The 26,870-nt window shown below is 38.9% G+C and overlaps 1 protein-coding gene across 3 annotated transcripts in view; it reads right to left on the bottom strand.

The window, feature by feature from the left end:
- POGLUT1 (protein O-glucosyltransferase 1) overlaps window positions 1-26,870 on the bottom strand; it is a 51,969-nt gene that overhangs the window by 17,625 nt on the left and 7,474 nt on the right. The window contains exons 2-7 of one of the 3 annotated variants that reach the window (XM_043991707.1): window positions 14,942-15,373; window positions 13,552-13,642; window positions 10,754-10,897; window positions 9,210-9,345; window positions 7,896-8,017; window positions 4,673-4,732 (exon numbers count right to left, since the gene is read on the bottom strand). In XM_043991707.1, the coding sequence (XP_043847642.1) occupies window positions 4,673-4,732; window positions 7,896-8,017; window positions 9,210-9,345; window positions 10,754-10,897; window positions 13,552-13,642; window positions 14,942-15,023 (635 nt within the window). In that variant the 5' untranslated portion in view covers window positions 15,024-15,373. Of the gene's footprint in view, window positions 1-4,672; window positions 4,733-7,895; window positions 8,018-9,209; window positions 9,346-10,753; window positions 10,898-13,551; window positions 13,643-14,941; window positions 15,374-21,661; window positions 22,034-26,870 lie in introns of those variants that run through there. The other 2 variants (XR_006355519.1, XR_006355520.1) reach the window with 2 other exon arrangements.

Below are 26,870 nucleotides of genomic sequence, written 5' to 3'. Positions count from 1 at the left end.
GTGACCACTCATTAGATATTTTAGACAGTTTAGCTAGAATTTTAGCCCTTAACATAACCAACCTGATTGCTCTCCTCTGGATGTGCTCCAGGTTTGTCAATGACTTTCCTATAATGTGGCACACAGAATGGAACACAATACTACCAAGGGGGTTTGTCCAGGGCATGGTGCAACAGGACTTTTGCCTCATTCATTTTGACACTGTGCCTCCTTTCATTTAGTCTAAAAGCACATTAACTTTTTTGGTTGCTGGGTCATTTGCTGACTCAATGAGCCATCAAATTAAAGTATAAACACCACATCTTTCAACTGAATTGTTGCCTAGACATATCTTATCTCTACTTATCCCTATACTTGAAAAACTGATTTTGTAATCCAAGTGTAAAATTTTAAATTTATCTTTATTATATTTCATATATTATTATATTTCATCTTTTTGTACTTGGCTTGGGCAGCGAGATGGCGAGATGGTGTAGTAGATATGGCACTGGGCCTGGAATGAGGAAAACCTAAGTTCAAATCCACCTTCTGATACTTCCTAGCTATGTGACCCTAGGCAAGTCACTTAATCTTGTTTGCCTCGGTTTCCTCATCTGTAAAATGAGCTAGAGAAGGAAATGGCAAAGCACTCCAGTATCTTTGCCAGGAAATTCTGAAATGAGGTCATGAAGAATCAGATGTAATTGAAACTGAACATTCAGCCTGTTTTCTAGTTCAGCCGGGTCTTTTTGGATCCAGACTCTCATTCCATATGTTCATGAACTCAAATGGCAAATTTGATGTGCCTTTATGTGCCTTCTGTGCCTTTATCCAAATCTTTGTTTTAGTTTAGTTTAGTTTTTTTTTTTTTGCAGGGCAATGAGGGTTAAGTGACTTGCCCAGGGTCACACAGCTAGTTAAGTGTCAAGTGTCTGAGGCTAGCTTTGAACTCAGGTCCTCCTGAATCCAAGGCTGGTGCTTTATCCACTGCGCCATCTAGCTGCCCCCTATCCAAATCTTTGATTAAAAAATGATCAATGACACAGGACTGAAGAGAGATTCACTCCAAGAAAGCAATCTCCCCATGATGACAGTCACCTATTAATGATTGTTCTTTGAGTCTGATCATTCAACTAGCTTTAAAGCTACCTTATCTAGTCCATATATCTCAACTTGTACACAAAGATGGCATGAAAAGCTTAGTCAAATGCTTTGTAAATTCCAAATATGCTATATCTGTGGCAGTGGTTTCCAAAAAGAGTGCAGTTGGAGGCAGTTAGGTGGCACAGTGGATAAAGCACCAGCCCTGGATTCAGGAAGACCTGAGTTCAAATCCAGCCTCAGATACTTGACACTTACTATGACCCTGGACTAATCACTTAACCCTCATTGCCCCAGGGGGTGGGGAGAGAGAATGCAGTGGTCTGAACTCCAGGGACCAACCAGTCAGAGGAAGAAAGATAGGCTACATCTCACCCTCCTCACAACAGCCAACTATGGGGCCTGTCTCCAGCACAACCACCTCTTACTTTAATCTCCCAACACTCCTTGACTGTCTCCTCTCCTGTGCAAGCTCCCAATATGCCCCTATCTGTGTCTGTGCTGGTCCCTCATGGCAGTTATAGCCTAACTGCTACCCTGGTATACATGGCAGCATCTTTCTAGGTACTACTGGGAGAATTCTCCCCTACCCCAAGCTCCACAATCACCTGGTAGGTGCAACAAATCACCTCTAAAAGGGTAGGCTCTGCAAACTACTGCAAACTACTGCAATGATTAGTAAATACTAGCCTCATCTTTCCATTTTTTCTTTCATTTTGGGTGGGACAGAATGGGTCTCACAGGATAAGTAGGAACAAATGGGTTGTGATCTACATCACACACTCATTATATTATCTCTGGCCCCTTCTTCTAAACTTCTTTGTTACTGTTCAGAGCATCACCATGCTTCCTGTAACCCAGCTTCACTACCTCAGTGTCATCTTGGAGTCCTCACTTCCTCTCATCCTATTTATATAATCAGTTACACACTTTCATTATCCCCAGCTTCACAGCTCTCAAAAGTCCTTGTTAATCTCCTCACATAGCCATCATCCAAGTTTAGGACCAGACGACCCTTTGCCCAGACTACTGTATTATAAGAGCCTCTTAATGATGTCCTTTTCCTCAAATCTCTCCCCTCTTCAATTCATCCTCCATACAGCTGACAGGTAATTTTCCTAAAGCATAGATCTGATAATTATCACTATCCTATTCAATAAACTCCAATGGCTCTCCAGTAGGTCTGAGATTAAATGTTGTTTTATCTTTATCACAACTTTTTTTTTTTTTTTAGTGAGGCAATTGGGGTTAAGTGACTTGCCCAGGGTCACACAGCTAGTAAGTGTTAAGTGTCTGAGGCCGGATTTGAACTCAGGTCCTCCTGACTCCAGGGCCGGTGCTCTATCCACTGTGCCACCTAGCTGCCCCGCAAAAAATATAATTAAAAAGTTGTGGGGCGGCTAGGTGGCACAGTGGATAGAGCACCGGCCCTGGAGTCAGGAGGACCTGAGTTCAAATCCAACCTCCGACACTTAACACTTACTAGCTGTGTGACCCTGGGCAAGTCACTTAACCCCAATTGCCTCACTAAAAAAAAAATTATATTTTTTGCATAAATTGCATAATGTACATTATTATTTATAAAATCCAAGTATGCTGTATCTTTGGCAGTGGTAAAGTGAGGGAGCAAATATACATACTTTGTAAATAATATATATACATTCTTTTTTTTTTTTTTGGTGAGGCAACTGGGGTTAAGTGACTTGCTCAGGGTTACACAGCTAGTATGTGTTTAAGCACTGTGTTTAGCACTGTGCCACCTAGGGGACCCCAAAGAATTTTTTTAAAGTATTTTTTGTTTGTTTCTTTTTTTGTAGGGCAACGAGGGTTAAGTGACTTGCCCAAGGTCACACAGCTAGTAAGTGTCACGTGTCTGAGGCTGGATTTGAACTCAGGTCCTCCTGAATCCAGGGCCTGTGCTTTATCCACTGCGCCACCTAGCTGCACCTACACATTCTTAATAATAACTAACATTTATATGGTGCTTTAAAGTTTGGAAAGTGCTTTACAAATATAATCTCATTTGGTCAAGACAACCCAGAAAGTAGGTGCTACTATGATCCCCATTTTACAAGTGAGGAAACTGAGGCAGGCAGAGATTAAGTGATTTGCTCTGGGTCACACAGCTAGTAACTGTCTGAAACAGAATTTGAACTCAGGTCTTTGTGACATGTATAATTTAATGTGGTTACCTATTACTGTCCCAAGTGTAGGGAAAATTAGCTGGGGTTTATCATATATTTGTTACTTAGAAATTAGAGGCTATTGCACCAGTTTGGGGGCATTAAGCATTTATTAAAATATATTAAATATTAGTAAAAAAGAGAACACCTGGGTCAGAAAATTAAGGAAAGGCCTATCTAGCCTAGAGCTCCAACCTGGCCTGCTTCTTCCTCCAAGTCTTCCACCACAAGCCTGTTTGAGTGCCAAACTGAGAGTGGAAGCTTCCGGAGGAGAGGCGGCCCTTACACACTAGTTCAAGCTAATTGGCTAGCATCACCCAAATCCATTGGGTTACTAGACTTGACGGTGGTCCCATGTTGAGGTCAGAGTTCACACCCTCTGAGAACACACCCTCTTAAGGGCCAGGCAGGTGTGGTTTTAATTGAATTAACTTTAAGTGAGTTAATACAATCAATCTTAATCCACTCAATCCCCTCAGATGGGGCCTTTGGGCATTCCAAAGCCCATTATTTTCTCACACCTTCCTGACTCCAGGCCCAGTGCCTTGTGCACTATGGTACCTAGCTGTGTATGTGCTGGTAGGGGGGAAAAGACAAAAAATTTTTTACTGATAGGGGTGTGCTATCAAAAAAATTTGGAGACCAATGAATTATGACATTCTCATAGCTAATAATAACCCTATCAGAAAGAAAGAAAGAAAGAAAAAATGAAGTTAGTCAGGCATCACTGCTTCTCAAGCTAAATACTCACAAACCATTAATAATGTGTTCTATGATTTTGACTGGAATTAAAATCAAGCTCAATGGCCTGAAGACTGAAAAATCTGGATGTTTATTTTTAAGGTACTGTTCTTTCTACCTCTATTATTTGCTAGGTTACAGCATATGAAATGACTAGCAAAATAACAGAAGGCAGGGAAGATATTTCATGGAGATGACTATATTCTTTTATTAGGGTACAGTTTTAAAGGAATATCTATAAGAAAATAAGAAGTGGCTATTTTATGTGTAAGAGCACCTGTCACATAGGGATATACCCCTTTCCTCCCTCCTTCAAAACCAACCAAAGATGTTAAACACCATATCCTGCATATGAAAATCCCATAGGGGAAAGCTGATAGTGGTCAGCTTCAAATTAGTTTTCATAAATGTGCCAATGTGGTCAGGGGCTAAAATGACAGGACTCTTCTAGCTTTAGTTATCTCCACACTAAATGATGGGGTTAAACTAGATATTCTCTAGGTTTTCTGCCAGTTTTAACATTCTTTGTTTTTATGTTTATTTCTCATAAGGTCTGAATTTACCTTGGATTCGTAACACCTATGGACATTTTTTATATCTTTCTTGAAGTTGCATTATTCCATGACGTTACTTGAGAACCTCTCTTAGATGTCAACAAGCATACTCACCTAGATCCTCGGAAATATCCTCTGGGTACTTTCCTTTCCCATGGCCACTTCTCTGCAGACCTAAATTATACACATGATGGTCAGATATGGCTAGGTCACTCCTCTGTCAAAACCCTTCAATGTCACTGAACAAAGTGAGAATCTCTTACCCCGGTATTCAAAGCCCATTATAATCTGGTACCATACTATCTTTCCAGTTTTATCTCTTATACATACTCTATGCTATAATGAAACTAAACTACTTGTCTTCCCCCCATACACACCCTTGCATGTTTCCAACTATAGGCCTTTTCTCAGTTTCTTGGTCTGGGAATTCTCTATCCCTCCTTACTGGAGAATAAAACCTTTTCTTTTTTGGGGTGAGGCAATTGGGGTTAAGTGACTTGCCCAGGGTCACACAGCTAGTGTTAAGTGTCTGAGGCCAGATTTGAACTCAGATACTCCTGGCTCCAGGCCCGGTGGTCTATCCACTGCACCACCTAGCTGCCCCAGAATAAAAACTTTTGGTGATATCATCTCTCTAAAATTATAAAGCCGATAAGAAATGATGACCAGGGGGCAGCTAGGTGGTGCAGTGGATAAAGCACTGGTCCTGGATTCAGGAGGACCTGAGTTCAAATCTGGCTTCAGACACTTGACACTTACTAGCTGTGTGACCCTGGGCAAGTCACTTAACCCTCATTGCCCCGCAAGAAAGAAATGATGAACAGGATGGTTTCAGAAAAACCTGGGAAGATTTATATGACCTGATGAAAAGCAAAGTGAACAGAACCAGGAGAAGGTTATATTATAACAGTGTTCAACTGTGAAAGACTTAGCTACTCTGATCAAAACAATGACACAAAGGATCCATGATGAAAAATGCCATCCACCTCCAGTGAAAGAACTGATGATCTAAGTGCAGACTGAAACATATTTTTTAAACTTCCTTTTTCTTGGGGCTTTCTATGTGTTTTCTTTTAAAACATGGCTAATAAGGAAATATATTCTGCATAATCTCATATGTATAATGGATACCATATTGCTTGCTTTTTTAGTGTGTGGGGAAGGGATGGGAGGGAGAGAATTTGAAACTCAAAATTTTTTTAAATGAATGTTAAAAGGGCAGCTAGGTGGCGCAGTGGATAAAGCACCGGTCCTGGATTCAGGAGGACCTGACTTCAAATCTGGCCTTAGTCACTTGACACTTACTAGTTGTGTGATCCTGGGCAAGTCACTTAATCCTCATTGCCCTGCCCACCCCCCCCAAAAAAAAGAATGTTAAAAAAATGTGTACATGTGATTGAGAAATATTTAACAAAATACAAATGTATTTTTAAAACATATAGCAAGCTGGGGCAGCTAGGTGGCACAGTGGATAGAGCACTGGCCCTGCAGTCAGGAGTTCCTGAGTTCAAATCTGGCCTCAGACACTTAACACTTACTAGCTGTGTGACCCTGAGCAAGTCACTTAACCCTCACTGCCCTGCAAAAAAAAAAGAAAAGAAAAAAGAAAGAAAACCCCAGGTAAAACATATAGCAAGTTAATGAGAAAATATACTTTGACAAAAAGATATTCTCTATCCAACTTTTTAGTAGCATTACAAATAATAAAAATAATAAAACAAATAGGTTTAAGACAACTATTTGTCTTAAAAGATATGAAGAGACCACATGAAATACCATATACTTAGAGAAGAGATGGTCAACAGTGTCAAATACTTGAGATAAATTAAGGAAGATGAATAAAAAAGGTCATTGGATTTGGTATGAGTAGGAAATCATTGGTAACCTCAGAGTACTTTAAATAGACAGAAATTAGATAAAAGAAATAGAAAGTAAAGACAATTCAGTTTTCAGGAGAGAGAAGAAAGATGAGTGGTGAGAAAAGGGAAAATGTGCGTATAGATAACTTTCATGAAGTTTCATAGTAATGGAAGGGATAAAAAAATACAAGGGAAGGTTTTTTTGAGGTTTATTCGTTTGTATTTTGGAATTGAAAAGCCCTAAACATATTTGTAGACTCATAGGAAGAGGGCACTAGAATGTAAATTTCATGACAGCAGAAACCTCGTTTTATTTTATACTTTATATATCTCCTAGTACCTTTCATACTCTGTATACACTTCATTGCTCTGAAAATGGTATGTGATTAAACAATGTTTACTGAAGTGAACTGAATACAGGATCATCAGATAAATATGTTGAATCATTCTTTACTGAGCTTCCAAAAAGTAACACAAACCCACTCTTTTTCTGCATCACAGAATATTATAGGTTTTTACCTTAAAAATTACTTATTCATGGGGCAGCTAGGTGGCTCAGTGAATAGAGCACTGGCCCTGGATTCAGGAGGACCTGAGTTCAAATCCAGCCTCAGACACTTGACACTTAACTAGCTGTGTGACCCTGGGCAAGTCACTTAACCCTCATTGCCCCACAAAAAAAAAAAATTACTTATTCATGTTTCTCAGAAAAAGCAACAATTTGAGAATAGTTTAACAAAATATGCCATGAAAATGTAATAAATTATTACTATGCTGTAAAGATAAGTATGAGGAATTTGGAGCAACATGGAAAAGGGGCATGAAGTGATTCAACGTGAAGAAAGCAGAGCTAAAAGAACAATATGCACTATGACTGCAACAATGTAAATAGCATATAGAGGCAACAAAATTCTGGTCAAAAACAACAGTCGGGGGCAGCTAGGTGGTTCAGTGTATAAAGCACCGGTCCTGGATTCAGGAGGACCTGAGTTCAAATCCAGCCTGAGACACTTGACACTTACTAGCTGTGTGACCTTGGGCAAGTCACTTAACCCTCATTGCCCTGCAAAAAAACAACAATTAATGTTACTACCACAGTGTCAGGTTAAAGGTCATATCCCTCCTGTTCCATGGAATGTACTTCATAAGGAGCTTGGGGGGGAGGGGATGTTTGTGGTATTGAAATAAATGTATTACTAAATTAAAAGTTAACTAAAGTAACTAAATGTAAATACTGTAGATTTCATTATTACTCTAAAATATGGTCAAATATGCAATACATGCCTATAGACTGAGTTGGCATCTTGATATACTGGCCAAAAAGAGTCAAAGTCCAAGTCATATTTCATACAAACGCTGCTTTGGAGACACCTCCTTGGTTTGGAGACACCCATTAAGACTTCGCTAAGTTATTCATTTCTGTCTGTCAGCTATAGGTTATGCAAAGGAAACAAACAGAAGAGAGGAACTCTACCTACCTTGTAAGATCTTCTCTTAAAAGATCCCATCGCCCGAGACCCGTAGGATAAATAGGCCAAACTGCAGGTCCCCCTTCCCAAAATGTCCACGCAGGATACATGATATCATGGTACTCAGAAGTCTTCAATAGAAACATAAAAATCACTCTAAAATGATCTTGGGATGAAGGGACAAGAACCCAACTATAGTCATTTTCACAAGTTTCCCAACAAGATCTTCATTTTTTCGAGTTTTTCTTTGTTCCAGAAATTTTGTTCCCCGTTTTGTAATGTCTAGAAATAAAATGGCAAAGCTGGCTATGGGTGAATTTAAATTACTACTTGTTACTAATAGAAAAAAAAAAAATATATATATATATATATATATCTTTTGTATCCCCTCCCACTCCCTCTGTCTAATATGGAATGCTCAATAAATACTTGTTAACTAATTAACAAATCAGAACCTAAGTTAGGGTAGAATAAGGTGGGATGCTTAATAAAGGGGCAACTAGGTGGTGCATTGGATATAGTGCCAGGCCTGGAGTCAGGAAGACTCCTCTATGTCAGTTCAAATTTGACCTCAGACACTTACTAGCTGCGTGACTTTGTGTAAGTCACTTAACCCTGTTGGCCTCAATCCCCATCTGTAAGAATAAGCTAAAGAAGGAAATGGCAAACCACGCCAGTAGCTTTGCTAAGAAAACCCCACTAGGCTCATGAAGAGTTGGACATGACTGAAACAACTGAGGAACAACAAAAAAGGTAGAATGTTATCCTACTTCTTTTCAGGGAGATCTAGCCATCCTTCCACTTTCTAAGTTTGTTTCTGATGAACCTCTCTTATTGGATACACTCAAATTTCCCAATTCTCGTGTGCAAATAAAAAAACCCAAAACTGGGGCAGCTAGGTGGCATAGTGCATAAAGCACCAGCCCTGGATTCAGGAGGACCTGAGTTCAAATTTGGCCTCAGACCCTAAACCGCCATTGCCCTGCCAAAAAAAACAAACAAAACCAAACAAAACCCTTATTCCTTCCTTCTCTACCTTAATGGCACACACAATCCATTCAGCTCCTACCATAACACGGGGACCCAACGAATGTGACAAGTACATTCATATGGTAAAATCCCCTTTCTACTTCAGGTTCTAGAGAACGTAAGGAAACACTGCAAACTGCAGGCAGGTAGAAAGATGGAAGAATTAGTTATAGTGCTTTTTTCCATAGCATAGTAAGGGTAATAATCATAAAGCACATCATAAGCACCCAGTAAGTGTTCCCATCAACTTTCATAAGATGGCTCTCCTTGTGCAGTGAATTCCTTTTTTCTCACCTTGCTGAAGGAGAAGACTGGAATAGTTGGTTCCATCCACTTAGGAACCTGAGGATAATCCCGCACATTGATCACCATCTCCATGTCAGGAAGGTGGTTGATAACTTCCAAAATGAAGTGTTCTACACCACTGCATCTGCACCAAGCATAAACATCACAAATTCATCATAGCAACACTGTTACCAAGGCAGAAGTGGGATTCTCTCAAGGGAGGGCAAAAACTTGGCTACTGGGAAGCTAGTTCAGGAAGAGGACCTATTCCATTTTACACAATTATGCATATTATCTACTTGGGGGTGAGTTGCTCTGATGGCTGAATAATTTCATCAATTAGTTCACTTACTACAGGTTTTCCTGAACAAATACTGATCCTTTGCTCCTGCTTTTGTACTTCTCCTCAGTTTTCTTGCAGTCTTAGGGAGTTCTCATTAAGTGTCATATATAGATACACAAGTAGCAGAGTACATCCAGCAGGAAGGACTGGGATCAAGCACTTATTTGTAAAGCAGTATGCTGTGAAGTAGGGGGTATATAAAAATAGTTAAGATTGGGGCAGCTAGGTGGCACAGTAGATAAAGCACAGGCCCTAGATTCAGGAGGACATGAGTTCAAATCCAGCCTAGACACTTGACACTTACCAGCTATGTGACTCTGGGCAAGTCACTTAACCCTTATCAACCCCCGCAAAAAACAAAAACAAAACACCAAAGAATAAAAGTACCTTGAAGGCAAAGGCTTTTTCATCTTTGCTTTACTCAAATGGGAACAGATGGGAAGCAGATGGGAAGGAGAACATTTTCTCCCAGGTAGAGAATTTTCTGACACCTTGTCATGCTGTGGACATGACAGAGAGTCTCCTGGAAGGCCCTCCCAAGCCAGAGCCTTTGAGTATGGGCCAGTGACTGGTTAGGTGGACCAACCTAAGTTCAGAGAAGCTCATTCCTCTTATGGCATTATCTGAAGGAATTTAGGCGAGGCTCATTCCTAGACTACAACTCTTCTACCAGCATTAAGTCTTGAAGACCTATTAAGTGATAAGAGCCGAATTATGCATCAGGGGACCACTGAAATCATAGGGTGCTAAAGGACTGAAGTTGAGGATGCGTAGACAATAAGCTGGAAAGGAAACCAGCCAAAGGGGTGATCTGTGTAGTCTGAAATTCTGGGTTCTGGCTCTAGCTCTGCCTCTTTCCAGATAGTTGGGTGACCTGGCACAAGCCATTTCATTTCTCTGTGCCTGTTTCCTCACCCAAAAAATAGTCACTGCTTATACCACCTACCTTACAGAGTTGTCCTGTGGATTAAATGAGATTATTTATTCAGATATCATACAAACATTTATGGAGCATCTACTACGCTCCAGGCACTGTGATGTGATAAAGTGTTAACCAAAGGAAATGCTCTGTGACCATAAATGCTACAGTTACTATTTGTAGTCCCAGTGAAATCTGAGAACAGTGCACAGAAACTGGGTTTATCTATAATAAAATGTGTATCTATAATAAGGCCGGAAGATAGATAAATATATGCTGTGTGTCCCTTACCTTGCAGGGAACATGCAGTCGTGTTCTCTGTACAATTCGTTCTTGATAATCTGATAGTGTGTCCCTAGTTTCCGGCTAACCACACTGGCCATAACCTCTTTGGAGATACCTCCCCGGAAGGGAGCCAAATCCTTCTCCATGACACTGAAAAAGAATGAAAATCACCAATGAGTATAAACTAAGTATAACCTTCTCCTTCTCTTAATGCTGCTGTCATGTGATAAGAGCAGGACAGCTCAAATATTCCACTGGTCTTGTAACATCAGGACAAAGGGCCTCTGGCACTCAGGGTAGATACAGTGATGAACTTTGGGGAGCAGACAGACAGGAATAGCATAGGATCAACAGGCATGGATAGCATTGTTAGAGGAAATGTCGAGATCATAAACCGCTTGAGAATCTGAGGATTGGAGTTAGAATTAGAGAGTGCAATGAGGAAGGGGGGAGGACACAAAGCCTGTGTTTTATATGTATGTGATGTTTCTTCTATTAAGGTAAAGGTTCTTAAGTCTGGGTTTGTGAATTTTTGAAATATATTTTGATAATTCCATTTCAATAAAATTGATTTCCTTTTTAATACAATGTCTTTTATTTTCTGCATTTAAAAACATTATTTCGAGAAGAGAGATTGCCCAAGGGGTCCAGGACACACAAAAAAGGCTAAGAACCCCTGAATTAAGGGCTGCTAATTAATAAATATCACTTTAAAAACAAATACAAAGGGGCAGCTAGGTGGCGCAGTGGATAAAGCACCAGCCCTGAATTCAGGAGGACCTGAATTCAAATCCTGCCTCAGACACTTGACACTTAACTAGCTGTGTGACCCTGGGCAAGTCACTTAACCCTCATTGCCCTGCCCCCTCAAAAAAAAACAAATACAAATAAAAAGCTAATCCATTCATGGTCTCACCCAACCTTCTTGACCATTCTAGAATGCCCTTCCCTACCCTCTACGCTTTCCAGACTCAGCTCAAATCCTACCTTCTTCATGAAATCTTTCCCAGCATCTCACAGTCACAGGTTATCCCTTTGTCCTGTGAGCTACTGAAATGCACACAGTCCAACACTTAGTTATCTATTGTATGGTACTGTCTTCTTTTTCCTGATTTCTACCCTTGTCTATTCAACTAGTTTACACATGTAAGGCTGGGACTTGACTGTCAGTCTTCTGACTCCAAATCCACCTCTCTTTCATATTTAAATGCATGATCTTTTTTTTTAAGAAACATAATCATAAAACAGCAATAGAATCCTAGAATATTCGAGTTAGAAGAAACTGTGGAATTTTCCATAGCTCTCATTTCATAAAACAAGTGACTGAGGCTCAAAGACAGAATGATTTATCTGAGGTAACACAACTGATTCTTAGCAATTTTATAAACTATAGGTCCCAAACATCTACTTATGGAGAGGTCCTCCTGAATCCGGGTCTGGTGCTTTATCCACTGAGCCACCTAGTGGCCCAGTCCCTTATTTTCTAACTTTAGAGTATAATTTTGAAATAAAGAAGTATTTTCCCACAGAGGGTTAAAGGTTTATGAAGAGATAACCCAGGTTTTAGAAACTTAGATTGGAACCCAGGAGGTATCAATCTAGTGACTGAAAATCCCTTTGATATTAAAAAAAAACAAACAAAAAAACCAACAACTTATTTTCATCCTTTTAAAGATTAAGCTAACCCATTCCATAATATCTAAAAAGCATATTTAGAGCCATGTACTTCATTTTTTCTGAACTTTCCCCTTCTATCCTTCTTCTTTCTACCTCCACACCCCCCCCCCCAAATCCACAATTAAGGTCTTTGTGGAAAAAAATCTTAAAAAAAAAAACTCAATGGAAAAAACATTTAAGAAATATAGGGGGGGGCGGCTAGGTGGCACAGTGAATAAAGCACCGGCCCTGGATTCAAGAGTTCCTGAGTTCAAATCCGGCCTCAGACACTTCACACCTACTGGCTGTGTGACCCTGGGCAAGTCACTTAACCCCCATTGCCCTGCAAAAACAAAAACAAAACAAAAAAGAAATAAAGGGGGGCAGCTAGGTGGTGAAATAGATAGAGCACTGGCCCTGGATTCAGGAGGACCTGAGTTCAAATCCAGCCTCAGACACTTGATACTTATTAGCTGTGTTACCCTGTACAAGTCACTTAACCCTTACTGCCCCGCAAGAAACAAAGAAAGAAAGAAAGAAAGAAAGAGTAATCCACTGGTCCTAGCTCTCATCAGCTTTTAAGAGACAAATTCTATATGAGATAGTCCTAACTTACCTGAAAGAAAATTATTTTCTTTGCTCTGTCTTTTTGTTTGTTTTAAATTTTTTGAAAAATACTTGCCTACGGCTCAATAAAATGATGCAATGTGCCAAAACACTGAGAAGTTCCCTATCCCCAATACTAGGTATTAAGTTCTAGATTGGGCGCATTTGGATTTAGAGTCAGAAGACCTGTATTTAAATATGGGTTTTGCCCCTTACTAGCTGTGTCACCTTCAGCAAATGACTTAAACTTCTGGGTCTAAGTTTCCACATGTGTAAAAATAAGGGAATTGAAACAGATCATTTCTGAGGTCCATACTAACAGTAAATACCAGCTGAAAATAAGACATATCCGAAGCTTCTCTAGTACTAAAAGCACGTTATTAAAAGTTGCCTGAAAAGACATTCAAATCTCCATTTATGGGTTCTAAATATCTAAAGTGATTAAGATTAGAACATATGTATGATTGATTCATTAAACATCAAAACGAATCTTTGGGCAAGGAGCAAAATCTGTCAGGCAATAAAAATGAAAGAAAACTCACCCAAGGTGGCAGCTGCAGTTTTCCCTTGGACATGATTGATAGTTCTCTACAGACTTGTTAATTTGGTCAATAAATCCTTTCCACTTTGGATCTAAAGAAGGAAAGTCAAAGATTGTAGAGCAATAGTAGTAATGATGGTGGTGGTGATAATGATGATGTTAGCTAACATTTAAGTAGTGCTTTAAGGTTTGCAAAGTGCCTTTACAGAAGTTGTCTCGTTTAGTTTTCACAAGGATCCCCGGAGGAAGGTACTATCTTAATCTTCATTTTACAGATAACGGAAGCTAAGTGATTTGTCTAGGGTCACACAGCTAGTGAGACAAGATTTGAATTTAGGTCTAGCAGAATCCAAGTCCAGCACCCTGGCCACAGGCCATTTACCACCCTACTAATGCAAAGAAGTGAGAGATGGCCAAAACGTGTAGGGCTGGGATTTGGAATCCAGGAACAGAGGTTCAAATCCTATCTGTTATCTGCGTAACCTTGGGCAAATCTCATTCTCCGTTTTCTTATCGGTAAAATGAAAGCCTAGAACTAGATGACCTCTAAGGTCCTTTCCAGCACTAAATTGATAAGCCTATAAATATTTAGTTGGGGTGGGGAATGTGGGAGGAAAGATTCTTCATTGTTGCTATGCATCATTTTCCTCCAGCTAAAAGTGTCTCCATCTGGCCAGAAAAACATCAAGCCTTCTCGCCCCAAGCACGGCCCCTCATTCTGGCTGCCACACTAAATCAGAGAATCATAGAAGTTTATTCACGCTCCCACCAGCCATTAACATTTATTTTCCCTTGCCCTCCGTTCTCGGAATTCTTAAAAAAAAGAGGCCAACTAAGCCTCAAGCCTTTTGAGGCTTTCCCCGAGCCTAGCTTAGCCTAGACAGATCCGTGGCCAAGGAGCGCACAGCAACGCCCCGAGCACGTAGGGTCCCAGGGTTGCATCTCACCCGGGGATCCCGGACACTAGGGAGTTGGTGGGAGCCACGTTTCACAGCGGGCCCTTTGCCTTCTGCGCTCCCTCCCTCCCTTCCTCCGTTGAGATCAGCGCCCGGGTCCCGGCTCTGCGGCCGGCTTGCTTGGGTGACTTGGAGCAAGTCACTTCAGGTCTGAGCGGCACCGTTCATTCACAAAGAGGTGAAAACCGGGTTATTTTAGACGTCCCTACCAGCTCTAACGATCCGGGACTCTAGGACTGCACCGCCCCGTCCCCCACCCACTCGACCCCAGCCTGGACCCCGGCTCCTTGCCCCCAGGCCCAGCTCCGACTCCCAGCCCCTATCCGGAGAGAGATGGAGGCGGGGAACAGCTCGAGTGCTCCCTCCTCCCGAGCCCAGCGAGGCGGGCTCAGGCCGCCTCTAAAAGGCCAGCCCCGAGCTTCTCCTGACGCTCACCTGAGTCCTTCTGTAGGCTCTGAGTCGCTGGGAGCAGCAGCAACAACCACAGCAGCAACCACAAGGGCGGCCGCCGCGCCATCGGGGAAAGCCCCCCCAGCGGCTGCCCTGGACCTGGCGGAAGTGCTGCCCCGCACAAAGATGGCGTTGCAGGGGCAGGCCCACGTGGGGCTGCACCGTGTCCGTACCAAGATGGGGGCTCAGGGGACTTCTCCGGAGCCCCGAAGTTTATGGACCGGCGGAGAACTATTCGGTTGCTGGGTTTTGGGTCCCTCCCCTTCTAGGTGGCCGTGCAGGTCCTGCAGGCTCTTCCGTAGCTCGTGGGGGAATTCAGACAATCACTGATTCCAACCAGAAGTAATTGATTATCAGGGGACTTCTGGTCTCGTTCATTCGATCTCTCCTCCAGTCAATAAGATTTCGGCAACGAAGCTGACAAGGGGGCAAAAGACGCAGGAGACCAGTTTACAAACCCACCTAGAATGAGCACATGTGGCTTCCCGCTAGCCATCTTTAACCACTCCACCCCCCTCTGCTACTAGTGCACATATGCATGCATGCTTTCGACTTGCCTATTTCCCTATTGTTGGCATCACCATACTTCCCAAGCTTCTAGGTTCACAACTTTAGAGTTATCCATGACTCTTCCCTCTACATCAACCCCTATATTAATTAATCAACACTTATTAAGCACCTACTATGTGCCAGGCACTGTACTAAATATTGGGGATACAAAGACAAAATGAAACAATCTCTGACTTCAAGGAAGAAACATGTGCACATAGAAAGGAATGGATGGATGGATACACACAAAGTAAATACAAGGTAATTTTGCTGGGGAAGGAGTATAATAATATGATAGGTGGTGCAGCGGATAGAGTGTAAGGCCTGGAGTTAGGAAGACTCACATTTTTTATTTCAAATCTGGCTTCAGACACTAGCTTAACCTTGTTTGCCCTTACTTTCTCATCAGCAAAATGAGGGGAAAAGGAAATGGCAAACTACTCCAGTATCTTTTTTTTTCTTTTTTTGGCTGGGCAATGGGGGTTAAGTGACTTGCCCAGGGTCACACAGCTAGTAAGTGTCAAGTGTCTAGGCCAGATTTGAACTCAGGTACTCCTGAATCTAACCAGTACTTTATCCACTGTGCCACCTAGCTGCCCCTACTCCAGTATCTATGCCAAGGAAACCCCAAATGGATTCATGAAGAGTAGGACACTACAGAACAACAATCTTTTTTTTTTTTAAATAGTGGGTTAAGGTTTGCAAAGCACTTTACAAATCGTGTCTCACATGAAGCCTAGGAGATGGGTCCCATTTTCCTGAGGAAGACAGTAGCTTAGTGACTTGTGTAAGGTCACACAACTGCTAACTGTCTGAGGCTGGACTTGATTCAGGTCTTCCTGAGTCCAAGTTTAGCCCTGCTATCTCAGCAGGTGGGAGAGAGTGGTAGCACTTGAGCTGAGTCTCACAGGAAGTCAGGGACTCCAGGAGGTGGCGCTGAGGAAATATATTCCAGGCATATGGCATAGACACACAAGAGGGAAATGGAATTACCTGGACTGTATGTTTAGTGCAGTGAGCCTGGAAAGATAGGCTAGAGCTAGGTTGTGAAGGACTTTGAATTCCAAAGAAAGTGTGGATTTTATCCTAGATAACTTTTGAAGCTCCAGACATGATCAGGCTCTTACTTTAGTAATAACAGTTTGGCCACTGTATTATACTGCATGCTGGAGACCACAGAGTCTGAGCAAGACTAATTAGGCTACTGCAATAGTTTAGGTTAAAGGTACTGAAGCTTTGAACTAGAGTGGTTGTAGTGTAGTTTCCACATGCTTGTCATATGTATTCCATTACCCTGGGGATTATCTGTCATTTTAATTCTTCTGAGATCATGCTTTCTATGATCCATAAGCATAAAGCATGACTGATCGAATTTTAGTGGTAAAGAGACAGACTTTAGCAATAGTGAACAGTTTGAGATCCTTGAAAGAACTGCATGGTTTCCCAAAGGCAACCTTGATTTCTTTCTCTTACTCAAGGCAAGGATCAGGGTCATTATTCACCTGTGGTGTTAATTGAAGATGAATGTATTGATAGATTAATTTAATGAGCTGCCCATCCAGCTGCATGCCATAAGCTGAGAAGTGCAATTTTCCTTCACTTTCTTTTTCTAGGGACAGTGGTTAGACCTAACTCTTTAAAATTCATTAATTTCACGAAGGAGTTTTTGTAGTGTTCTGGGGCCTGATACAATTAGGATGCTGCCACTTACATTTGGAAGAATATAGAACCTTACCAATAGGAAAGCATTTTCTTTGGACCAAAGTATTTCCCATGAGACCAGCAAATGCTTTTCACAAAGATATCTTTCCCTATTTAACACTTTAAATGATGCCTGTTCTCAGTGGATCAAAGTTAACTCTATAATATTGTTTTGTTGATTGTTTACACTTAAAGTATGGAGAAAATGTTAATAATTCAGGTTAAACTTAAGTGTGTTGTGCATACATTCCCCCCTCCCCCAAACAGTTGTTAAATATTTGCCAGGACACCACTGTGTATAATCTTATTACATATGAGAAACACCTTTTTTTTGAGAGCCTTAGGCTATATTTTGCTCCAAATAAAAATCTTTATTGAAATCAGTAAATGATAAAAACAGCACGGTGCTACATTCTCAACACTTTTCAGTTACATGATCATAAAAATGTGATCTACTATTAAAAAAACATAACACCTATAAAAGCCTGTCTATTCCTTTCTCATGTTTATGCTGAGAAAATCCTTGTTGCATACATAAATCATTCATATTTTCTAGTTTTATAATCTCTTGAAAGATTTACTGATATAGCATCAAATCTAAAAATTGATTTTGGTAGCATGTGTTGTCTGAAAAATGAAATCACTAAGGTTCTATCTTCAGAACATATCAATTTATTAAACAATGCATGCCAATTGCCCAACAAATCAGAACCAGACCCCTTCCTCAGTTTAATGCTGGACCCCAAATACAGGAGGAGACAGACTTTTATACATTAAAAACAATTCAATAAGGCCAATTAATTAAAAGAAAACAATATACCATTAGGTAATCTGATTTCTAATTGCATGAATTAGGGACTTTTGATGAACAGCTGCAATTTTGAACTCAGAAAAGGAGGTGTCCTGCTCCTCAAGCATCTGTAAATAATCAAGGGAGCATGGAAACAAGTGATTGATCAGAATGAGGCGTGTTTTCAGATAAGACATATGGGTTGCTTGAGATGTACAATTGTGAGAAAACTCCTTGTGTCAATCTTTGGATATGACTGGGTTTCTGATCAGCATAACCTAGGTCCTTAGTTAAGCGTATCTAAACAGCAGGGAGAGGTGGTCCAGTTTCCCAGCCATGCAGGGCTAGGTTCAAACAATACAATAAAGGTTTTTTTCCCCTAATTTCCACAATTGAATAAAGTTTTCTTTGGACTAGACCCATGATTGAATAGAAAGGGAAGTGAACTAGCTCCAAAACTGAATCACAAGATGGAGTCAATGTGGTCTACCCAGTTCCCACAATTAATCACTTGCTGTCCTAATCCCCTCAATTTTCCCTCTTTTGATTCGTGGGAGGCAAGCTAGCAAGAATAGCAAGTAATTATGGGAATTGAGTGAAGCACACTGACTCCATCTTGTGACTCAATTCTGGAGCTTGCTTAGTTTCTATTCAATTATGGGTCCAGTCCAATTTTGTCCTTACGAGAAAACTTTCTCAATTGTGGGAATTGGGAGAAATCTTGTTACATTGTTTGAACCTAGCTCTGCATGGCTGGGAATTGTACCACCTCTCCCTGCTGTTTAGATACTCTTAAGGACCTAGGTTATACTGACCAGACACCTAGTCAGATACCTAGTGAGATCCAAAGATTGACCCAAGGAGTTTTCTCACAATTGTACATCTCAAGCAACATATACATATACATATACATACACATACACATACACATATATACACACACATATATGTATATGTATACACACACACATATAATGTCTTATCTGAAAACTGGCCATGTTCTGATGAGTTATTATTTACAAGCTCCTTTGATTATTTGAACAGATACTTGGGGTGTGGGACACCTCCTTTTCTGAACTCAGAGAATTGTACCTGTTCACTCTCTCCCTCTCAACTTGGAAAATTCCTAACCTCTCCACCAATTAGAAATCAGACTACCTAATATTGTTTCCTTTTAATTAAATGGACTTGAGTAATTGTTTTTAATTTATAAAAGTCTTTCTCCCCCTGTATTTGGGGTCTAGCATTAAGCTGAGGAGGGGTTCTGGTCCTGATTTGTTGGGCAATCAGCATTCATTGCTTAATAAATTGATATGCTCTGAAGATTGAACCTTTGTTTTCCTGAATCATTTTCATCTTTCATATTTGCCACAGGTTCATTTTTAATATGGACCTAACATGAATATTCCTCCAATTATTTGTCTTCCCTTTTTTCTCTAAAGTTTTTTTTGTAAATGCATTCATATGTATTTGCTGTCACTTGATAGGTTAATTCCCAAATATTTTATGTATTTTATAGTTATTTTGAATGAAATGTTTGTTATTCCCTTCTGTTTTTACATTACTTTATTGAAATGCTTTTTACTTTTGTGGATTTATATCTTGCCATTCTAATAATCTCAACTAGATCTTGTAGTTGATTTTCTGAAGTTTTCTAAATACATCTCCTTCATATCCCTTTAAAATAGGCATAATTTGTATCTCCTCTTAGCTGATGCCCATGCTTTTAATTTATTTATCTTGTCTTATTGCACTACTGCTTGCATTTTCAGAAGGCAAATAACAGTGAGGAAAAAGAAGATTCTAACATTTCTCCACTGAAAATAATGCTAGCTCTTACTTTTCCATAAATGCTTTAAAATTTTTATTTTAAATTTTATTTAGTAATTTATTTTCCCCCAATTACATGTAAAATTACTTTTAACACTCATTTAAAAAACTTTTGAGTTCCAAATTCTCTCCTCCTCACCCCTTCCACTGAGAAGGCAAGAAATCCAATATAGGTTATACATATGTAGTCATATAAACCATTTCCATATTAATCATATTGTGAAAAACAAAAAACTCAAGAAAAATAAAGTTAAAAAAAAGTACGCTTCAATCTGTATTCAGACACCAGTTCTTTCTCTGAGGATGGACAGAAATAAATCTTTTTTTTAAATCATACTTTAAAAAAAACCTACTTTAAGGTTATTCCATGTTGAAGCTTTTTAGTTTAGTTTTTTTCTTTTAATAGCATAAATGAGTGCCATGTTTTCAAAAGTTTTTCCTTTGCACTATAATCTTGCTTTCTCTTATTTAGATCAATGGTGTCAAACTCAAATAGAAGTAGGGGCCACAAGTCCACACACAAGGCTCTATACTTGGTTTTAAAATGTAATATAACTGGGGGTAGCTAGGTGGCACAGTGGATAAAGCACTGGCCTTGGATTCAGGAGAACCGGAGTTCAAATCCAGCCTCAGACACTTGACACTTAACTGTGTGACCTGGGCAAGTCACTTAACACTCATTGCCCTGCCCCCCCCAAAAAGTAATATAACTTATGTTTTATTGTATTTTTATTTTGTTAAATATTTCCCAGTTACCTTTTATTCTGTTTCTTGCCTCACTGGGGAAGGGGCCACGTGATTGATGCCTCTGGTTTAGGTGATTATGCAAATTGCTTTCCTAATGTTGCACCACCCTTTCTTTCCTGACATATATCCAACTTAGTCATAATGATTCATTCTGAAATACTTTATATTGCTGTAGTCTCTTTACCAGGATATTATTTAATTTTTTGCATCAATATCCATTGATGAAATTGATCTATAATTCTTGATCTCTGATTTGTCTCTTTCTGGTTTGAGTATTAGGATTATATTTGTCTCATAATAAATTTGGTAGAGTGCTTTCTTTCCCAACTATTGAAAATAATTTTTTCATCCCAGGTAATAACCCATGTAGAAATATTTTATATAATTGACTTGTAAATCTGTCTGGAGCAGGGTCATGCCTCCACCCTCACCCCCTTTTGGTAGTTCATTTATGGCTTGTTCACTTTCCCTTTTTTTGTACTGGATTATTTAGGAACTCTATTTCATATTTTTGTATTTTATATCTTTTATAGATAATTATCCATTTTCTTCAGATTTTCAAGTTTTCTAGAATAGAAAGTATGTGTAGTAGTATCTGATAATCTTTTTTTCCTCTATTGTGAACTGATATTTTTCTTTATTTTCGTCAAGAATCTCAAGGTAAGTAGTGAATGAAAGCAAAAACAGCATTTCCAGACACCAAACTATATTATAAAGCAGTAATAATAAAAACTCTTTGGTAGTCTTTAATAAATAGAAAAGTATTTTAGTGGGAAAGAGTAGATGACCAAGAGCTTGAAGCAACCCAGAACACTGGGGCAGTGTTCAGTAAATTCAAGAACAGAAGCTACCAGGTGAAGGACTCCATATTTGACAAGAGCTGCTTAGAAAAATAGAAGGCATTCTGTCTTGGGGAGGGGGGACTGAAGGGAGGGAGAAAAATTTGGAACTAAAAATCTTATGAAAACAAATGTTGAAAACTATCTTTACATGTAACTGGAAAATAATAAAATACTTTTATGATTTAAAAAAAAGAAAAGAAAAATAGAAAGCAATTAGGTAGAAATTAGGTTTAGCTTGGCATTTTATACCATATACCACAATATATTCCAAATGCATACATGATTTAAGTATTTTTAAAAATCACATCATTCAGAAAAATGAGGAAAATAAGACATACTTTTTGAAACAATAGCCAGAGGGAGGAATTCTTAACCTAATAAGGCAGACAGGTGAGCATAAAAGAAAGATCTGTGCTTTCCTCAGTGTTGGGAAGTCCAACTATGGAAACTTCTTCCACCAGGACGAATAACTGGTTTGTGACTTAGATAAATTTGAGAGTTACCTGAAATACATAGAGGTTAGGTGACTTGTTCAGGGTAAGCTACTCTCAAAGGTGAAATTTGAGTGCTGCTCTTTCCAGCTTTCATCCCTGAATGTTATCCACTATATAATGCTTCCTTAAAAAAAATAGACAATTTTGATAAAGGAAAAAATTTTTAAACATTTACATTAAAAAAAATCAATTGAGCTAGAATAAGGGATAAAATGTGAGGTTGGGAAAAACCTTTATGTCAAATGTTTCTGATAAAATCATATGTCTAGGATATCCAGGGATATAAAAGACCAAGTGGCATACCGTAATAGAAAAATAATAAAAGTTTATGAACAAACGGTTCAAAGAAAGAATTAGACTATCAACAGCCATTTGAAAGACTGCCCCAAATTAATTAAATGAAATGAAAGTGAAAATAACTCTGAGATTTCACCTCACAATCAGTAAATTGGTGAAAATTACTAAAGGGAAATGATTATTATGAGAAGGGTATAAAAAGACAAGTACAGTCATATACATCACTGGTATATTTAAGAACTGGTCTAATAATTTTGAATTATTCAAATTCAAAATTGTTCATGTCTTTTGATCTAGAGGTCAAAGACAGAATGAAAGACCATATACATACCAAAAATAGGCATAGTAACACTTTTGGGGGGAATAGCAAAGAAATGGAAATAAAGTGGATGTCCACCGACTAGTAAAATGGCCAAACAACTTGAATTGTCTGAACTATAATAGAATACCATGTCACTGTAAGAAATGATGAATCTGATGATCGCTCCAAAAAACATCCAAAGAACGCCAAAGAAATGATGAATCTAAAGAATTCAGAAAAAACATGGGAACATGAATACAGAATGATTAACAAATAGAAACAAGGAAACAATATGCACAATAACTGCAATAATATAAAAAAAACACCAAAAAACTGAATAAAGTGCCTTCATACTTTCTTATTTTCTGCTAAAACCTCTTCAATCTGGCTTCTTTATCACTCAACTGAAACTTCTCTTGCCTAAATTATCAGTGAGGTTTTAATGGCCAAATCCAATGGCCTCTTTATAATCCCTATATTGTTCTATCAGTCAACACTATTGACAACATTCTCCTTCTGCATTCTGTTCTTTCTTGATATTCTTCCTACCTATCTGACCACTCCTTCTGAATCATCTTTGCTGGATCATCATTCAAGTCACAGCCATTGACTTGTAGTTGTACCATAAAGCTTTGTTCTCTTCTTTATACTCTCACTTGGGGACTTCATCAGTTCCCATAGTTTAATCATATCATCTCTATGCAGTTGACTTCCTAACTCATCTCATTCTTTAGTTCTAGTACTACACTACAAACTACTTAATGGACATTTTAAATTGGATATTCCATAGGCATCTCAAACTAAACATGTCCAAAATAGAATTTATCTTCTCCCTCAAAACAAAAGCAAAAACAAACACCATTTCCTCAACTCTTCTGAATTTCCCCATTACTATCAAGGGTGCCACTATACTTCAGTCACCCAAATTCATAACCTTGTTTTTTTCAATTCTTCAATTTCATTCACCCCAAATAATCAATTAGTTGTCAATTCTTGTCACTTCTATTTCCACATCCCTCATACATTACCTTCTTTCCCCCCACACAGTATGCATCCTAGTTCAAGTCCTCATTACCTCTCACCTAGACTACTGTAACAGCTTCCTATTTAGTCTCCCTACATCATTTCCCCCTAATCTAATCCATCCTCCATTTTGCCAACAAAATAATTTTCTTGAAGTGTAGTCCTAATCATCTCACCATCCTACACAATACAATTTCAGGGGCTTTAGAATCTTAAATTCCTGCTTCACATTTAAATCTCTTCACAAGCTGCCCCAGCCACTAGTGTCCTTCCTTCACAAAACTACCTTGTATTTGTGTTAGAGATTTTCTGTATCTACTTATATGTACATATTGCCTCCCTTGAGAGAATGAGGCTTTTAGGACATAGGAGTATTTTTCTTGTGTTTCTCTATCCCTAATGATTAGCCTCATTCCTCATCTGTCAAATGATCTGGAGAAGGAAATGGCAAGCCACTCCAGTATCTTTACCAAGAAAATCCCAAATGGGATCATGAAGAAACAACAGAAATGATTAGTATAGTCCCTGGCTCAATGCAGGTATATGAAAATGCTTGTGTTCAATAATTTCCCACTTTTGACCTAGAAAAGATAACAGGTAACGAACGTACCACTCTTTTTTCTTTGTCATGGATCTCTGTGTTTCTATGTGGGTTGAATGTTGCATATGCTATTAGAGAAATCGTGTCAGAGAAGTTCACTATATCCACTATTTGGGTTTTTTTGCAGGGCAATGTGGGTTAAGTGACTTGCCCAGGGTCACACAGCTGGTAAGTGTCAAGTGTCTGAGGTCGGATTTGAACTCAGGTCCTCCTGAATCCAAGGCCAGTGCTTTATTCACTGCACCACCTAGCTGGAACCCGCCCCCCCCCCCCATTATTTGTTTTTGCTTTAAGGAAAGGCTACTAGGGTGTTTTAACCTCAGAGTGTTCTACTGCTTCAGCTTGGCTGTATATGAACTGTTTTCAAAAGAAGAATTGCAGACTAGCAACAACTATTTGAAAAAAAAAGTGCTCCAAATTACTAACAATAAAGAGAAATAAATACAAATTAGAACACCTCTGTGTATTTTATTCCACGCCCATGATAATGGCAAAGATGATTTTTGTGGGGGTCCAGATCTATTATTTCTTTGGTCTTAATATATCCAAATCTTTACCAATCAAATTTGGTAAATCTTCTGTAACTTTTATTAAGGAGTTCTCTGGGGACAAAGAGAGATTAAATGCCTAGCCAATAGTCACAAAGCCACTGTGTGTCAGAACCAGGACTTAAACCTAAATCTCTCTAACTCCAAGGCCAGCCCTCTATCCACACTATGCCATGTAACCTCTTAGCAAAGGTGGTAAGAGAAATAGTCATTACTGGAGCACAAAGACAGACACACTGATTGATGCACTGCTATTGGAGTTATACATCGGTACAATTCCTGAAAACAAACTGGAACCCTGCAAGAAAAGTCATTAAACTAGTTGATAATTTTTGATCCCCAGTATCCCACCACTGTGGATATGCCTGCAAGAAAGCAAAGACAAAAGAAAGGCCCCATAAGGAACGAAACTTCAAAGTAGTGTTTTTTGTGGAAGCAACTGAAAACAAGTGGGTATCCATTGATTGTGGAATGGCTAAACATGAATAGATGTGAATGTAATGTATTATTTCACTGAAAGAAATGATGAATATAAAAATTCAGAGAAACACAGGAAAACCTAATGAAATGATAGATACAAAGTGAAGTAAGTACTATTCATGGTTGTGACATATTTGACTAATCTAACCCTATAACAATGTAAATATATACATATATGACTAATGTAACCAAAAAAGAACACTAAAGGAAGCAAAACATAAAATTACTATAATGGGTAAGCTTGGTCCCAGGTAACAGATATGAAACAAGCTTCTATCCTTTCAGGAGAATGGTGATGGACTATGATTTAGTTATGGCATGTATGTAGTTATTTGCTTAGCTGTTTTGGTTACAAGGCAGGACTCAGTAAAGGAGCATAACCAAAAATGGCTGATTTAAAATCAATGGAATTAATTTTTTTCTCTAAATAACAATTTTGTAGAGATGAGAAAGCAGAAATATGTTAATAGTTGCTAATGTTAGTAATTATTGGAGCTTGGAGAGTTGGGGATGCCTGAGTATAGGGTTCTTAGCCACCCCTGTATTTGCAGAGTAAGAACATTTTGAGTACTACAACCTCATTTAGTAAGCGATGTAAGATATAGTATTGTTGAGGAAGTCATGACTGTGAAATGCACATAAGTCTTGCTGGACTACAGGGCAAGAACCCTCAGGAAAGTCACAACCAAGGTGATGTGTTTCCCCTTCTGGAAACTGTGGGGAATTTGTTCACCATGAAACAATTCCATCAGGCTTGGGGATGTTTAATCCAATTGATTCTGGTGGTTTCTGAACTCTTTCCCACCTTTACAGAGATAGGCCTCTGATATATCAGCTTCATTATTCTTGCTTTAATCCCTGAGATTTTAGTATTTAAAACTTCCTCCCCTTGGATAAAGAGAGTTAAACAGAATCAATCCTGAGACAGAGATATGCAATAATTCTATTTATTTGCAGATCTCTCCACTTAAGTGTTAGATTGTGAAAATGGACAGAAGTCAAAAGTTTCAATCATTGTATATAACTTTCCAAAATGATAACATTGTTAGCCATTACACAGCACATCTTTCTTTAAGGCAAGAACTTAAAAGCATATTTTTGGGTTTTTTGCCTCCCTTCCCTATCTTAAATATGTTTCTTTTTCTATTCCTGTGAAGATTAAAAAAAAAAATCCCTATCTCTGTCCCTGACAAAGCCCTTATTCATGATTCTCTTGACTATTAATTCAGTTGAATACATAGTATAGTCTAGGTTTTTGATTTTCCTTCTTTTCCATATAAAAAAAGACAGCTGTCAACAAAGAATGATTACAGGCTTACTATGTATCTACTCCCATAAATTGTTTATGAAAAGGAAAGGAAGATCCTGTGGATTGCATTTTGTCAAGTCTTTTTCCCTATAAACAGGACAACCTTTTCTTTCTGGTCCTGGTCTCTAGAATTTAAAAAAATTCCCCAAACTTATACACTATGACCATATACTCTTATGGCCCAGGTATGTTATATTCACCTAAGAGTTTTTTGGGAAAATATTCAGAACTTAAACACAAAAAAACCAAAGCATTTTCACACATAAAGCAGAATACAAAAAGAAGATTCTATATAAAATCAAGAATTATTTAATATCCTTGCTTTAAAAAATATAAATTCTACATGTTTTCAAAACTGGCTTGCTTATCCGCGCTGCTTTTGAATTTTCTTCTGTTCTCATT

This window comes from Dromiciops gliroides, chromosome 3 (genome assembly GCF_019393635.1).
Source record: "Dromiciops gliroides isolate mDroGli1 chromosome 3, mDroGli1.pri, whole genome shotgun sequence".
NCBI lineage: Eukaryota > Metazoa > Chordata > Mammalia > Microbiotheria > Microbiotheriidae > Dromiciops > Dromiciops gliroides.
The sequence above is the reverse complement of the archived record's forward strand: the minus strand, read 5'-3'. Positions and strand labels throughout refer to the sequence as shown.